The sequence below is a fragment of the Neodiprion fabricii genome, chromosome 4, assembly GCF_021155785.1.
Source record: "Neodiprion fabricii isolate iyNeoFabr1 chromosome 4, iyNeoFabr1.1, whole genome shotgun sequence".
Classification (NCBI taxonomy): domain Eukaryota; kingdom Metazoa; phylum Arthropoda; class Insecta; order Hymenoptera; family Diprionidae; genus Neodiprion; species Neodiprion fabricii.
In genome coordinates, this window is record NC_060242.1 from 4215579 (window position 1) to 4232560 (window position 16982).

Consider the following 16982-nt stretch of genomic DNA (forward strand, 5'->3'; position numbering starts at 1 on the left):
AGATTATGTAATTAAAGTATTTATCGGGAAGTGCGTGACACTTTTTGATAGAATTTGATTTCTCCGGAGAATATAAATATAAGAGCTCCGTTTCGTTTTTGTTTTTTGTATTCTGTTTTTCTTTTTTTTGTTTATCTTCTTCTCTCTGCCACAAATATTACAATATATTTCATTACTATTATTATTCTTTTATTCTTTCTTCGAGTGCATATTTTTTCAGTGACTCGAAACATTCGCTCAGAATTATAGTGAAAAATTCTCTCTGTGTGTGTGTGTGTGTCTGTGTGTATATATATGTATAGTAGTCCTATTTAAATTATCAGTTATTTACACGAACCGTAACTATCGCAGCTTTTAGTCTTCTTCAGCTATACTTGAAAACTGTCGGCTGATGTGCAAGGCCCGTTGTAGGTGGATATTGCATTCGCTTCTTTAGCCAACGGTGGTGTTGTTGTCGTTGTTCCTGACGTACCCGACGTTGTTGGCACTTGCTGAAATTCACGTGATTCGAATTGGCGTTCATTTGGATTTTTCAGTGGTACGGGATAGCGACAAAAATTCAACAACTGTCAAATTTATGAACAATTGCACGTCTTGCAATTGAATATACTACTTCTGCATTTGTTTCGAGTTTTGATGTTTGAAAGAACAGTGATGAAAAAAACGATATTCCGACCATTCCATTTTTTTACGTCACAGTACTCGGACTTCCTACGTTACTAAAATCCATAACGAAAATTTTTCTTTCGTTAAAAATTCTATACCGCGGTTCTTGTACAATTCTTTGACCCTTCTGTATTTTCAGCTCGACCGAATCCTCACCTCGGCAACCTCGTCCACCGACGGAAGTAGTTCGTCAGTTGAATGCGGTGTCCTGGGGCTTGGAGTTGGCGCAGACTGTTGCTGTTCTCGTTGACGTTGCAGCCTGAGTTCCTGGAGAGCGAGTCGATGTTCCTTCTCGTTTCTCTCGCGTTCAAGTCTCCGGGCGCTGTAGCTACGCGCGGAGGATGTCGAGCTGTGAATCGAGGCTAAGCTAGGTCGACGAGAACCTGGTGGACGAACAAGACGATTTTCTCGGTCAGAGATCAGGCGGAGCTGAGGCGATCTGTCGATTCATCTTTTTCCATTCGACGACGTGGTGGTCGAAAGGGAAAAGGAAGAGAGACGAAAACGGCTGCGTGCAACGATTAATCCACCGAAAGAAAATTCTAGTTATGGTTACTACGTCTCTTCATTTTTTTCAACCTCAACGAATTACTTTATAGTTCTGGGTAGAGGACGAAAAACGAAATTGGTTACAAAACTTGATGTAGAGATATCAAACTTTGACGAAATGTCAAAGTTTCGAATGGTTTGAAACTTGACGTTCAAAATTCTCAAAGTACAAAGTTCCGAATGGGCGTAAATACGACATGTCAAAGTTCCGGCAGTGCGAAAATGAGAAAATTTTGAAATCCGAACACATTGAAATTCTGAATGATCCAAGATTTTCAGTTTTGTGAATTTCTGGTTTGGTCAAATTTCACCATTTTGATATCTCTTTGTTTTGGATTTTCGATATTTTTACTTTCGGAATTCTGGTCATTCTATTTTCGGGTTTTATCATTTTTTACACCCATTTTTTGAACCAAACTACGCCCCGTGAGTATATTTTAATATTTGTAATTTTACTCGATCGGAACTTTGCTTAATCGTAACTTGAATTTTCGGAATCTTGCATTTCGAAACTTTGAGGCGTCGGCTTTCCGACCATTCGAAACTTTGTTGTTTCGTCAAAGTTTGATTTCTTTCATTCAAATTTCGTCACAAAATAATTCGGATTAGGCAATTTCGGAACGTCAACTCGACCCTGCAATCAAGTCGAATGTTTCATTAACCAGAAAATATAACACTGACTACAATAATTTGTTGCATTGAATAGTTACTAATTCTACCAAACTTTCTTACGAGTCGAATAATATCCAAACCGTTGTTGAAACGATACCAATTTTATTAAAATCGTCTGGTAACCATAACGAATAAAAATTTTCTCACAGCGCGCTTGCGTGCTTTAGTGCTAAAGCGCATGGATGATCAGGAGCTGAGCTTAGCGCCATAAAACTATGAGGATATAGTCGCAATAAAGATGCTCTCTATCTTTACCGATTACTCATGCAAATTCGATACGATTTATCACGACACGTGATCCAACGTATTCAGTTAGCCTTTATTTTTGGTCAGCCTCGAACGAAGGTGAGCTTAAATTTTCCTTATTCGGTAAAAACGGATGCTCGGTAAAAGGGTTTAGGTATAATGGCCTCTGGCATTCGGCCAGACTTGTAATAGAACTAGATTTTTGAACTAGACACTTTGCAGATTTTGAAACGATAAACCAAGTTTAAAAGTTCCGCGGATTTTTCTTCAAGGAAATAAATTCTCTGCGAAATGCGAGTCGAGATATGTACCCGATTTATCCTCTCGAATCTCCAGCAGATTTTTACAGGAATAGAACACGAGAGGAAAAGTGAATAAAATTTGACAGGTGGATTTTATCCATCCGGATTTAAAATTTTCTCTAGCGTTCTTGACTCGTCTGTAAAATTCATCACAACGTTCAATTACGGAGACAAGTTTCCGGCCCTCGGAAAACTATTATAAAATGATCGATAACCATATTGACTTGTGAAAAAAGAAATCGTCGCATGCGTCATTCATGCCAATAATAAAATAATATTGGGCAAGTACAAAGTTTGAAGCTGTATAAAGAGGGGATATCGTGCGATGAATGAATGCAGTATTTTATCGTGAACAGTGAGACTGATGTAGGTGTGTGTGTGTGTTTGTAATTATTGTGTATTTATACGAGTCAATCGATTAATTAATTTTCATTTTTAAGGAGCAACGAATAAGTGAAAAAATTTATCTTACAGATGCACGTACGTATGAAACTTTTATTCTATACTGCTTGGTTTGTCAAAGTAACAAAATGCGATATAGATTGCGGTTTTTATTCGAAGCTGGCTTTGATTGTGTTAGATAAAAACGTAAAGCAGTCAACGCCTAAAGCAATTAATGTGCTCAAATATATAATTCGAGTTGTCTAACCCCGGACAGGTACTAAGATAGTTTAATTCTCATTTATTTTGTATTTAAAAAACATTTGGGTATTAAAATTAAGTTTTTGTCAAATTAATTTCGAAAAGGCTACAATTTCTGCCCTGCCAAAGGATAGATTCCCGATCAAACCGCAGTCTGAATCAAAATTTTTAATTTCTGTGCGGTTCTTTGAACGAATTGGCGATAGTAAGTGTGCCGTGTTTCGGTGACCCAAGTGTAAAAACATACGTATCATAAATAATATGAAACAACGATTGTTTTTTTCATCAAAGAGATAGGAAATCTTGCAACTGATTTAACGAACGCAAAAATTGTTGAGTTGTATATGATAAATAACGTATAATACAACTATATATCGTTATATGATAAATTAAAAATTGTTAATTGAATTGTGGCTAATTTTTCATGCGAGGCTATCATATGTATATACTATATATATATATATATTAGGGTGATCCTTACTTACGATTTTGATGATCTTTTTTCCGACCACCCCCCAAATCAACTATAAATAATTCAACAACAATTTCCTAATTCTTTCAGATTTTTATATCAATTCTAACCCGTGTCTGTAAATGGATGGATATCACCGTTTAAAATACACTTGTTTCAGACACATTCTCAGCATATATTTTATTGTAAGAGTGACGATGTTCGAATCAATCTGCAATTGCGAAGATTTAGTGAGTACTAGTACTACTATCCGAGAAAAAATTCACATCATCGTACCAACCAATCTCGACGAATTGCACACCCTAGAAATTTGACTTTTTTTTTTATTTATAAGAAATGCTATTGTCAATATTACCTGGTATGATGATGTGAATTTTTTCTCAGATAGTAGCACTAATGCTCACTAGAATCTCACATTCGCGGATGTTTTCGAACATTATTACTCTTATAGTAAAGTATAAACTAAGAACGTGTCCGAAATACGTGTATTTTAAATTGGGAAATCCTTCTTGTTACAGGCACGGGTTACAGTTGATATTAAAATATGAAAAAAATTGTGAATTGTTTTTGAATTATATATAGTTGATTTGGTGCAGTGATCCGGAATAAATTCGTCGACATTGTAAATGAGGACGACCCTAATATATATGTATATGTATATATATATATATATATATGTATTACTACAAGTGTGTGTATGTTTATGCGTTATATCAGATATGTGTATAAATTGCGAAATATTAGTATATTATATATGTGTATGTAAGTATGCGTTATACGGTGCAGCTTAGACTATCTAGTGCGAAATCGCATTTCTTCAGCTATACTATATGTATCTTGCATTTCTTACCGGAACAAGCGATCATTTTCTCTATTTTTTTTTATTTCTAGTTTTTTTTTTTTTTCTGTGTGTGTTTTTCGTACTATCGTTCCTTTTCTTTATTTCGTGCGTTTAATGAAAATATTGGCCGCTGCCATCTTGCCCTCTCGTTACGCACTCTAACGAATTTTCAAATTCTCTCCTGTATACACGTGTGTGTGTGTGTATTCGTAATGCGGGGAATTAATTTTTTTTTTCCTAACAATAATTGTGCTTCTCTGTGTCGATATGATATGTTTTACCGTTGAAGAAAGAAATAGAACTATATGAGAGAGAAAGAAAGAAAGAAAAAAACATTCGATCCGATTTGAGAAACGCGCGGAAAGAAACGAGAATGAAAAAAAGAAAAAAAAAAGAAATTACAAATATATGAGAAACATTGCTCGGAGGAAGGGATTCGTTTTTTAGAGCATATCAATTTAAACGAAAATTCGTTTAATATTATACAATTGTTGTGTTCTTGTTGGCGAATGAGGTGGTCCAATAGGTGTGTAATGTATGGAGTTCGTTAAACGACAGGGAACAACGCAAGCACATTAAATAAGGTACACGATTCATGTGTGAAGTATAACAGGTATGACGATATTATGCAAAAGGTATAGAGAATGGAATATTAACGAATCAAACATCGAGAATACGAGGCACCACATTACTGATATATGATAAAAAAGCTGACAAACATCAAAGTGTGTTTAACCGGGACAAGCAATTTGTATTTCCGAAGTTTTTCTGCTTTTTTTGACTTATTGTTTTTCTTTTTGTCCTTTACTTCTCAAACAACGAAAGTGTAATTTCAGTTATTTATAAGGCACATGTATAATATGCACACACGTATGATGCACGGTGGACAGATAACAAGGACACATTATAAGTGACAGAGAGCGTGAGTGAGAGAAAAGAATTATCGTATGGATTGATGGGATTAGTTTACGGGATCGAGGATATGTATTTTTTATGGCCCCAGGACGATCTGCGGCCAAGAAATTATAATATACCGAACAGAACCGGCGCGTCGATCGGTGGAAAAAAATCCCTTTCGTTACTTTGGAAAAAATTCAGCAGTACCATGTTTCATATATCGAAGCAAATGAATTGTGGAAAATTTTATGACTCGACAACGAATTGTTCAATTTGTTTCGGGTATGATTTACTCGTAATTTAGTAAATCGACTTTTATCTGCATCTTTTTTTCACAAAAAAGGAATTACCGGAAGCATTTTTATTGGTAATAAGGTAAACAACGTATTTTTGGACGAGAGAATAAACTCATTTTATAATTAGAGTCACGATTCGATTTTTATTCTTTTTTTTTCTTACAAATGGTAACTTTTTCAAATTGAAATTGAATTTTTACTCGAACACGTAAAACTCTTTTTACTTTTCAGTACTCTTCGCAAAGATAAACGATAGTTCAGCAATATCCAAGAATACTGTCTTCAAATTTTAAATGAATCGGTCGAGCAGATTTTGCAATTGTCGATAACGTTATTGTCAATAAAGATGCATTCCAACGATTGAATCTAACGACGAAAAAAATGAGGCTGAAGCTACATACGATCTATATAGTTCTTGAATGAAACAAACCTGAAACGAATTGAACAATTGGTTGTTGCGACATAATTTCCTGAATATCCCTTCAACCCTTTCAGTCACGCAATTTAGTTTTTCAGTATACCTGAAAATCCCAAAAGAATTCAGGATTTTATATAGAATATAAGAAATGAGAAATAAATAAAATATAAGTGTGCCATTATAGCGGTTTCTGTGACCGAAGGGGTTGCCAAACCAGTAGGCTGCCAATTTTGTAATACACTGAGAAAAATTTCATTTGTTAGTAACTAGAAAAATGCAATAAAGCAAGTATCGTTGAATAAACTGTTTGAATATTGTTGGAATTACGAAAAACGAGCTACGCGTAACGATTCTTTTCTGGTAATTGCAACGCAAAATCGGTTTGTTCGATTTACTCTACCTTTTTAGTTAAACAAGGCTTTAACGTCAATTTATCGTTGCACAAGCATTAAATTTTTGCAACAGTTGCAAGAAAATCTAGCAACAGTGATCGTAATGAGAAAGAATAGCAACGGATACCAGACTTTCCGGTAACAGCTATAAAACTAATTTTCATTTTCTACCTAGAACGATATTTTTCGACTGCGGTAAAAAATGAAAATAGTTAAGGACTGAGCGTTAACCGGAACTAAAAATTTCTCTGCGTGTACAACGACTAGAAGAATTGATAAAATCTTGTGGCACTTGAGCTTGCTAAAAAATAGCTACGAAGATCACTCCGCAACTTGCGAATTCAAGAAACTGATCTGACTTTTTCGATAATTTCTGTATCACGAGAGAAGCTTCGAAGCCTCGAGTGGCGATCGTTGGGCTTGCAAGAAGGTTATCGCCGTAACGAAGGGGAGCTTTTTTCCGTCCGACGCATCCTGATCTGGCCGATTTATTTTCGTGTCGATAGTCGGAGGGTGTGAAGCGAGCTACGAGGTTCTACCGAGGCCGTCCGAGGATCCCTCAGCAACGTCGCTAAGGGTCCGTCGATGCCTGTTTCCACCGTTTCCACCACCTTTCGTTGTCGCTTGGAGGTGGCACGATATAAGCAAGATGGCGGCGGCCCGGGCCGCACCTGCTCGCGAAGCGGGCACCAGGGGCCCGCGACTTCCGCCGCTGCTCGGCCTCCTGGAGAACGCAGAGGCCAGGGCGCTTCCGCTGCGTTGGCTAGATCGCGAGGACGGCCGACCTCCGTGGAGTGTCAATGGTATACCTGCAAGTCGATTATGGTATTCGATTTTTCTCTACCTGCCGCTTGGGGTGCTTCATTTTTTTACTTGTTTCCTTTCCTTCTCTCTTTCTCAAGGTACCACTGAAAAAAGAAAAACAAAAAAAAAAAAAACAAATTGTCGCAAGACCCGGAGGAAGTGGGAAAATATTTTGATGTCGCTGCCAATTGTTGTAATGTTTTTTATTTATTTTTATGTGCACACCTTGCGGACTTCTATAAATTTATAAATCAGTTAATCTTTTTTTTTTCGCATCGTGGTCCGATTAATCATTGTTTATAAAAATCAGTACTCGAAATGAAACGGGGACGTCAAGGTGATGCGATACTCCTGTTTCGGTGGCAAAAACTGTTATACAAATTTCTACGAGACGATTTTATTAATCTTTCGGACAAACGACGAGACAAAAACAAAAAATAAATCAAAAATAAACTAATGTATATGTAAGTCCGTATGGTGTAGAGATAAAAACAAATAAACAATATTACAATAATTGGTAGCGACCTCTAAATATTTTCCTACCTCCTCCAGGTCTTGCGATAACTTATTTTTCAGTATTTGTCACAAATTTTTCGAGTGGCACCTTAGGAAAAAAAAACTTTCAAATGCACCACCCTACTGCTGTTATCCGCTTCTTGCACGAAGCCTAAAACTCGACGCTGGACACGCGGTGAGGCGAATATCCCCATTGCTTGGCTGCGTTGTGTGTTACTTTATTTTCTTTTCACGTGGACTTCGATATTTAGAGATACATACGTTGATGTCAAAATCGACCAGGGCAACCCATAAAGAGGATATTTTGCTTTACACCAAAAGTCGATGTAATTATACGTCGATTATAATTATTTTTTCATTGTTTCAAAATTGTATTCATGTACTGGAACATTGCTACATCTTACCGCAGAAATGTTCGGATAAGAATTTTCCTCTAGGTTGTAGAGTAAAGTGATAATTCGATCGGAGATACGAATCTGTTGTTTGATTAGTGTTTATTGCTAGAAAAAAGTCACGTTTAATCGTGATGAAAATTTCTTTTACACTCTAATCATCATGAAAATCGTGTATCATTGTGATTTGTCTAAATTGTAAGTATAAAAAGCATTAATCTTGACCCTGGGATGCATGTCATGTCAATGTATAATAATTATACGGCTGTCTTGTGATCCGAACCGTTTTATTAAATAATAATAATCAAAGGACAACGAAACGTAGAAAAAGAATAACTTCGGTGAAATTGTGTTGTAATATCTGTAACATCAAATATTACATTTACTCGCGGTAAGATATTCGAAAAATATCAAAGGTGAGTAATATTTCCCCGTTTGTTAATACAAAAATTACAAATACATATTATACATACAGATGTATAAAATAAATGTTCGGTATATGTATATTGTATATATACATATACGGTATAACGACGTCGACAAACGCAATATGCAAACGACACGACACGCAAAACAGTTTGAAATCTTCTCTAATACAACTGGTTTACATCGAAGGGTATTTTACTTACCCGTATCGCTTGAGAATAGCATGGGTGGTGCGTGATTTGCGTTCGCGTAGTGTCTTGGTCTCGTATATCTCGCCCTGCTGAATAGTTTCAGGACAAAGCAGATTAGGGCCGTAAAGATCGCTAGGCCTGAAGCGACGCCCAGCAGCGTTGGTACGTCTGTTGTTATCAGCACCAGATCTGCGCGGGAAATCAGTAAATAAATAGCAAGTGTGTGATTATAAATTAAGCCAAGAGCAAGCCAGACTGTAAGAAAAAAATTTACCTAGACTTCTATTACAGGTACACGATCTACGGTTGCCCGTTCAATTTAACACAATCTGACGTCAATATCACACTGGATGTTCGATGTCAATTTAGCATCGTATAACGTCAATCTAACATCATTTGATGCCAATATCACACCAACTGTTTGATGTCAATTTAGCGTCATATGATGTCAATACAATATTATCTGATGTCAATATCACACCAGCTGTTTGATGTCAATTTAGCATCATACGATGCCAATACAACATTATCTGATGTCAACGCCACACCAGATGTTTGATGTCAATTTAGCATTATATGATGTCAATACCACAACGACCATTTGATGCCAATTTAGCATCATCTAATGTCAATTTAACACTTTCTGATGCCAACATAACATCATTTGATGTCAGTTTCGGATTTCAATTTGACAACAATTAAATATTTCAATCTAACATTCTCCAATGTCAATACAACATTGCATGATGTAAATCCTATGCTATTATACGATGTCAATGTGACACGGTCTGATACGGATTCAAGACCGTCTGATGTCAGTATAACGTTATCTTATATTAATCCAACTCCGCAATATCTGATATGTAATCCTTACTAATTTTCACACGTAATGCAACAACTCACCCTCGGCGCAGAAGACTTTTTTGCTGGGCCGCGATAGCGCGACTCTGTGGTACCCCGTTTTGCACTCGCAAATAGCGTTGTGCTGAACCTGGGTGCAGGTCGCGTACTGATCGGCAAACGTGCAGGTGGCCCGATAAAAGCACTGCTCACCAAGTTTCTTGGCTGTGAACATAATACTTGGAGGTTTAGATTGAACTTGCAACCGGCCACCGAAAGCTTTTGGCTGTTTTTAAATATTTGAAAAAAAAAATAAATAAAAAAAATACTCATACGTTTGGCACATCCTTTCGCAGGACCGAGCCTGACTGGGAAGAATTTTTCGCACTCGCAATGAGCAGTAATTGGATCGCAGAATACATGCTGAAGTTCCGGATTGCAGGTGAGGTCGCACGGTGAGCCAAGGTATAGTCCTCTTTCTGAAATCAGAAGGTTTCCAGATTACTTCAGCTCCCATTCGGGTGAAATTTGTCATTGTTGACGTTTCGTGGATCAGTCGAGGTTCCAATGAACCCGAAAAAGCTCCTCCATGAATTCGTGACGCCACAGCTATTGCGCTCAACTTTTTGGAAAGATAAAGAACGGCTTCTCTGCAAGCCTTGGACGTCGTCACATCGGCCATTGTTAAGGTGTTATCGAAAACACGATAGCTGTGCGCCAGCCTCGTCGAAGGACAATGGAATTTAATTTTCAAGCACATCCTCGCGTTTTGCTTATCGATGACAGATCTCAAGAAGGGTGAGAGATACCGGCTGCTTTTCCATTGAATTCGGCTCGAGGCGCGGAGAGGAATTTTAGCCGAAGGCACAAGGTGACTTCTGCGCTTCTTCATATTCGAGCCGTGTCTATTGTCACTTAGGAGACTCAATTTTGCGACTTTTAACCGACTTGAAACGGTGCCAGAGTTTTCTCAGAGTTTCAAGTTTGAAGAGGCGGATCAGCCGGGGGAAAAATTCCCTCTGGCGCAAGACTCTCGGGACTTTTGAGCGTAAGACGATCCTTGTATGTGAACTCTGGTCTCTGGCACCGATTCCGGACTCTCTCTCTTATCATTGGAAAAAGTTCTTGGGCTTCTTGCCCGGGTTTATCTGATTCCGGGGGCGGTGAAGGCGGTGCGCCTTGACCTGGTAATAAAATACCGACTTAGGTACCAGTTGGCCAATTATTAAGTCGGGTTAATTACCCGTACTTAAGAAGGTTGGGCTGCCAAAATTTGGCGCTTTTTAGTAATTTCTTCGAGAGATAGTCGTGCAGTGATTATTAATCTTAGTATTGTATTCAAATCGTTATTAAAAATACAGAAATAAAAGATGTTGGAGTTGTAAACAAATGCTTCGATATATCAATACTTTATTTAAAGTTACTCCGAGATGTTAAAAAAATCTAGCATCTAGATTTCTTCGATTTTAATAATACCATTTTATTCGGAATTCTATTTTCTACAATAGGTTGCTGAAATTTTTTTCGTTTCCATTTCATTACTCCAATGGATATTGCCATTTGTTTACAGTAATCTATATCGTTTCAAATTCTGTAATATCAAACATTAAACAATGCCAATATCACTGGACAAGGGTGGTTCAGTGAATTCATCGAAAATAGTTTTCTGAAGAAAATTAGCCATCGTAAAGTATGATAAAACAAATCTACAGATTGTTTTGAATCACTTTGAAGCGATTCGAAATCAATACGTCGTTATCTACGATCTTTTTGTTCGTAATTTTAGTACCTATTTGTGTATTTTTAAAGGGCTTTTCGTTGCTCACGAATACAACAGCATAATGAATATATTTTAATAAAACTGATAAAAATATGTCGCGTTTCGAAAGATGAATTTGGTCAATAATTGATACTACCCTGCATTCCTTCCATGCCGAATAATAAATATTTGTACATACCGCGGTACCCGTTTCAAGTGGCTCTTCGAAGCTCGTGCATTGCGGCAGTTTCGTAATTTTTATTTTTTCTTCTATTTTACCGCAGCAATTAAATTGAGCTACGCCCCGGTAGCAGCAAGAAGGAGAACTCCACGTTTTCCATTTTTCTCTGCTCTGCTTTTTTCCGGTTTTCGTCGCTCTGCGCGTCATTAAAAATTAAAGTTCAGCCATTCCGAGACTTGGGAATTACGATTAAACGTGACTCCGATATATTCTTAGAGCAGCTTTTTCCCTCAGAGTCTGAAATTTCTCAATTTCCAATTACGTAATCGATGAATAGTCGACGTGGGTTTTTGTCCTACGCTTACGGCCGAATGAGCGAAATAATCACGCTATATTAAACCCAATTTCTCGCTCGGCAAATTTATTAGCAAACCCTAAAAGCTCGGTCCCGTTGCTTTCCTCTTGAAATTTCGCTTCGCGTCAATATATGAAGCTAATTGCATCGTGCAAAATCGATTTTCGCAGCCACCGGCATTGACCTACAATTTCTATCAAAGATACCGTATCTGAAAGTAATTAAAATACGTTGCGAAAACGACTCGACGGTCAAATCAAAGAGCAGAAATTTCTAACGTTAGGAAAAAGCGGTAAGCGCAGCGTACATACGGCCGAGTTGACGCAATTTCCTGGAATTAAGCGTACTTAAAAATCAACCGTCAGATTAGCTTGGAATAAGAGGCGTTAAACAATCGTCTAGGTCAAACGATTTGGATATTATCAACGTCTGCGGTATAAGCCGTGTAAACGTAAATTGGCCGACACGTCCGGTTCGCTTCGCGTGACAAATTGTCGTTTACAAAATTCTTGAGTTGTTCGGAGTGTGGGCGCGTTTATCCGACCTGAGAATCAGCCGGATAATCAAGTGACAAGAATCGCCTGCAGCTGTAGGCATTCGGGATGTGAAAACGCAGTAAACAAACCGTCAGGATCGATTTCCCGAGGGCGTATTTCACTATTTCAGCCTTGGGAAATTCTCCCAGACTCGGAGACACGAGAAGGGGGAAAAACGACGTGTAATAAGAAAACGAAAAAAAAAAAGAAAAAAATTCTGGCAGGATGTGGCTGTCATATCCAACCAGCGGTTTATTCTACTCTCGAGGAGCCGCGAGCTTGCGCGAAGATGAGTAGGAATCGATGAACTTCTCGTACAAAAGACGCGAACAATGCCGGTTCACCAGAAGCAAAGCCCAATAAATTTTACTTTTAACCCCTGATCAGCTCAACTTTTCCTCTGATACAAAATCACTAAAAAATTGGTTGAGCAAAAATTATATCTCTAATTATTTTACGTCAGACGCTGCAAATTTGTATAGAAAAGATGATTGTATAGATATAGAAAAGATGAAACACTCCCTCACGAGTGGATCGAAAAAGCTTTCCAGCATATTTGATCAACTTGTTTTCATCTTGAGTTCTTGAAAGCTTTGTACACTCGTCTACCGCTATAATAGAATCATTTGCATAATTGACGACTTCCGGTCAGCGTCTCTGGGTTTCGCAGCACAAAATACAACCAGGAAATATTAATACACGTATAAAAAATAGACAATTTTATCCGCCTACGACTAATTCGCGATAAAAGAAAGAAGAGAAATAAAAAATTGCACCGAAAACAACGGAGACAATTCTAAAAATGGTTGAAGACCAAAAGTGCGAATTCATCGATGGATTTAGGATGGAATTTAATTGCAGGACCTTGATTATAACTGATTATTCAAGGAGGTTGGCATTGAGGTTACATAATCAAGAGCCTCGATCATGCAGTTTGGATTTTAACCTCGTGAAAGCATTCGGAAATAAACTGGAAATCGATCCGCAGATTATTCGCTGCACGGTTTTATAGGCTGCACCGATCGATACTGACGTTTCTGTAATAAACTAGGTCCTAAAATCGGCCGTATTCGGTTTAACTTTTTCATCATTCACATGCGAGCGAAATAAGATTAAAATTTTGGGTTAATGCCTGAAGTGCTACGAACTAAATTGAATCCGGGGGAAAGATTGATTTCGAGATTTGAATTTCAGAAATCGCGAGAACGGCTGAAAGCTTTTATTTATGCGATTCGTGAGATTCGAGCCATCGAAATAAGCTATGCAGGCGTAATCTGAAAACCGTCAACACGCAGCTCGGCGGCAAAAATTGTAATTTATTCCTGCAACGGTATGCTTTTGAATAAAATAATTCATTCAAAATGATTCCGCTCCACGGACAAAGGGCATAGATGAGTATCATGTGCTTGCATAGGTCGAATTAACACGCTGATTGCACGTTTGGCATTCACGATACGTTGCATACGTTATACGTTGTAGTACTTGCCGCGAGAGCGCCGAGCTTGCAGCATCCATTAAAATCAATACAGAGTGAGTGCGCCTGCAGAGCGAGCGCAAGAGCGCAAAATTTCACTTAAACCGTATGATAAAAAAATGATACGCAAAACCGAAGAACGATTTTTTAAGCTCCTTTTTATTTCTACTTCACGGGGTTCACATAATTTTTCGGTATAAATTTCTTTCCATTCAATATGGCGGCAGTTTTACGCTGCAAGCTCGTTGAAAATCTCAGTGATCTAAGATTTCATGGGTTTCCGTATAGAGTTGGAGGTTGAAAATATTATACGCTTCTCTTAATTTTCTGAGAGTCTAATTGCGATTCTGAGATTCATTATAGATCCTGAAACGCGGAGATGATGATGATGATCTTCTTTTACGCTGCTACGCGCTGTGTTGCGTTGCTAAGAATTCACGCAACGGTACAGCGCAGCATCAGATCAATTTCAGAATATACCCGAAAAGAGAAAGACGTAGAGAGAGAGAAAGAGAGAGAAAGGGAGAGGAAAGAAAGAGTGAGGGAGATAGAGAAAGTTTCTAGTCAGAGGAAATTGGGAGATTAGAATTTTCAGAACAGATTTCCTCAGTAGGAAGAACCGAGATCGTGCTTTTCGGAGCTTTTAGGGGTGGTTGATTGGGTCAGGCAGTATTATTCGGGCAATCTATGCACGGTCAAGAGTTCTGTTGATCGGGGTCTGTTTTCAGGCGAAGGGTAAAAAAGCTCGGGAGGATAACAGGAACGTTTGGAAAATGTCCGCACCCGTGAAGCTCCGAGAAGCTCCGAGAAATACCGTGCACACGAGACAAACAGAGAACGATAAGAGGATCGGTTTCTTACCTGTTGTGTTTGCGTCGATGAAATCCTCGTCGCTGTCCTCCGGTGAGAGGGGTGGCTCCTCGTCGTAGACCGCATCGTCCGTTGAATGCCGAAGGTCATCATCCCCAGGTTGGGGTGAGGTCGGAACGATGAGGAGAACGAGGCAGGATAGCCAGCAGGTAAGTCTCAGGGCGCCGAGAATAACACTCATCGCCCCCGCGGCGCGAGACAGCCCCAGGATCCGGACACCGGCGCATCGGCATCTTCGTGGTCCGCCCGCCCCCTCTCCAATGCGCCCGGAGCGACGGCAGCGCCGCGACGCGTACCGACGACGACGACGACGAGGAGGAGGAAAGCTCTCCCGCCCCTCGTCGACCATCTCGCGGCAGCCTTCGCCAATTCGGAGCGACGCCGAGTCGCCGCTCTGAAGATTTCTGCAAGCTCCGTTGGCGCTGCGCGGCAAAGCTGCTCTTCCGATGGTCGTTGTCACGAGCTTTCGGAGTGAGGTACTCGTGTCGGTAAAGCGGAAAGGTGACCGACGTACGGTGCTCGAGGAGAATTGAGCTTTCGTGTTGCATTTTCGCTGGAAGTTATGCGTACCGGAATTGTAAAACGAAATTGTTCGATCGGCATTCGATGGTGACGAGAAATTAGTGGCGACGAGGGGAAATTGAATTGTAACTCGTCATATCTCTGCGGTAGAAGATCTTTCTTTCAAAGGCTTATGGAATTCAAAGTGAGCTTTTTTCATTTTCTGGGACATAAACTCGAGATTGTACTTATTGTACTTGTACTTGACTTTTTAATTTTAACTAGAACAGCACCATCGTTTCAAAGTACTCGACAGTTGGATTGATGTTGCGAGCATAGAAATCTTCACTTTTTGGCTGAAGGTAGCTTTCGATGCGATTAGTATTGTAATCCGCTACAACTTCTTGCAATTAAATACAGAGCTACGATCGTATACCATATTGCCGATTGAAGAGAGATAGAGATCGTTTTACTAAAATTGTTACGCTGCATGGAGAACTTTTGGTAATTTGAGAGCGAAACAAATAATCGTTTGGTATTAATCACCATCGTACGGGAATCAGACACGCTGATTATGGATTACGGATTGGAATGATTTTGTCTACCGCGTCCGATCCGTTTGGTGGTTGTCGTGAGACTGGAAGACCGGCAATTAACACCGTTCCGTTGAATGTTTGGCTCTCTGATAGAGGGCGTGAAAATCATCCCTACTCGCGCCAAGTTGACAAATACAACGAGCAGCTTTGGCGCACCTTCACGGGAGGATCGGATTTGAATGTTGTAGGTACTGACGAAAGATGATTCACAAGGTCAATAAATTTATTAACGATATTGTTATCCGTATGCATATATTATCACCAATTTTTAGCAGAAAAAAACATTGATATTTAACATGCGCGATTGTTTGCAGAATATTAAGATGTTTTAACTACTAATTATATTCAAACCAAATTTTCGACAATTTGATGCGATTGCATCACCGAGATAATTGAAAGATTGAGCAGAATCTTCGTTTCAACGGCTCGTATAAATGAACTTCCCCAGCGTCATCGTACACAGGCATAGCTAGATGTACATTAATTCAGTGAGTAAGCAGGTACGGATTGAACAAAACAATAGTTCTCACGAAAATTAGAACCGTCTAAGAAAATTAGTAAATTTGATGTGCAAGCTTTGGGACTTACCTTCATTGAATCCTCTGTTTCTTCGCCTCCTGCGTACGAAAGTAACAAAGCCGAAGATCGTTGCGAACAATATAATTGGTATGAATATCAATACTGTTATGGTTGTTGATTTTTGTGACCAATCGGTATCGCTAGGTTTCATTTCATTGCACGCAGAAGCTGAAATTAGTAGAAAATCAGTGATTCACAATGGCGATCTGTAAATTTAGACTTGGTATTGTTTCAGAATATAACAAGACAAACAGGAAATGTACGACTTGAATTTATGGATTCTCGCATTCAAATATTCAAACGAATCGTTTCCACTCACCAATCGGAACAAAATAGTAAGTCATGTTTGCGGTAGATCGGGTGAAGTTAGCGATGCTTCTGATCGTGAGTTCGTTGAAGCATTTCTCGTGACACCGTGGAAGCTCTGTGTCAACTTGAAAATTCGTCGTTTCATCGTCGGTGCCATTGGATTCCGAAATTCCTCTGAAAATGATGCAAAAACGTGACGAATCGTTATTATATTTTGATGCCTCGCGGAGGAATTGTGGTCTTATGATATGTCTGATTGT

The 16982-nt window shown here is 38.9% G+C and overlaps 1 protein-coding gene across 4 annotated transcripts; it reads right to left on the reverse strand.

The window, feature by feature from the left end:
* Positions 1-130: 130 nt before the first annotated feature.
* Positions 131-15000, reverse strand: LOC124179968. 4 transcript variants are annotated; one of them, XM_046564884.1, is made up of 7 exons: positions 14729-15000; positions 9898-10041; positions 9626-9787; positions 8735-8911; positions 7005-7202; positions 823-1049; positions 131-491 (listed from the first exon to the last, which is right to left on the reverse strand). In XM_046564884.1, the coding sequence occupies exons 1-7, from the start codon at positions 14916-14918 to the stop codon at positions 369-371; spliced, it is 1221 nt and encodes a 406-aa protein (XP_046420840.1). In that variant the 5' UTR covers positions 14919-15000; the 3' UTR covers positions 131-368. The 4 variants fall into 4 exon arrangements, with proteins under 4 accessions (XP_046420840.1, XP_046420839.1, XP_046420841.1 ...); XM_046564883.1 differs by having other exon boundaries at positions 6933-7202; XM_046564885.1 differs by having other exon boundaries at positions 7065-7202; positions 14729-14998.
* Positions 15001-16982: the final 1982 nt, after the last annotated feature.

Bases quoted from the DNA above. Each gene is read 5' to 3' on its own strand.
- LOC124179968 (XM_046564883.1), bottom strand. From the start codon at position 14,918: ATGAGTGTTATTCTCGGCGCCCTGAGACTTACCTGCTGGCTATCCTGC. The intron at 9,788-9,897 runs GTATGAGTATTT...TTATGTTCACAG, and splicing joins TGCGAAAGGATGTGCCAAAC to CCAAGAAACTTGGTGAGCAG. The intron at 1,050-6,932 runs GTAGAACCTCGT...TTCGTCCACCAG, and splicing joins GGGATCCTCGGACGGCCTCG to GTTCTCGTCGACCTAGCTTA.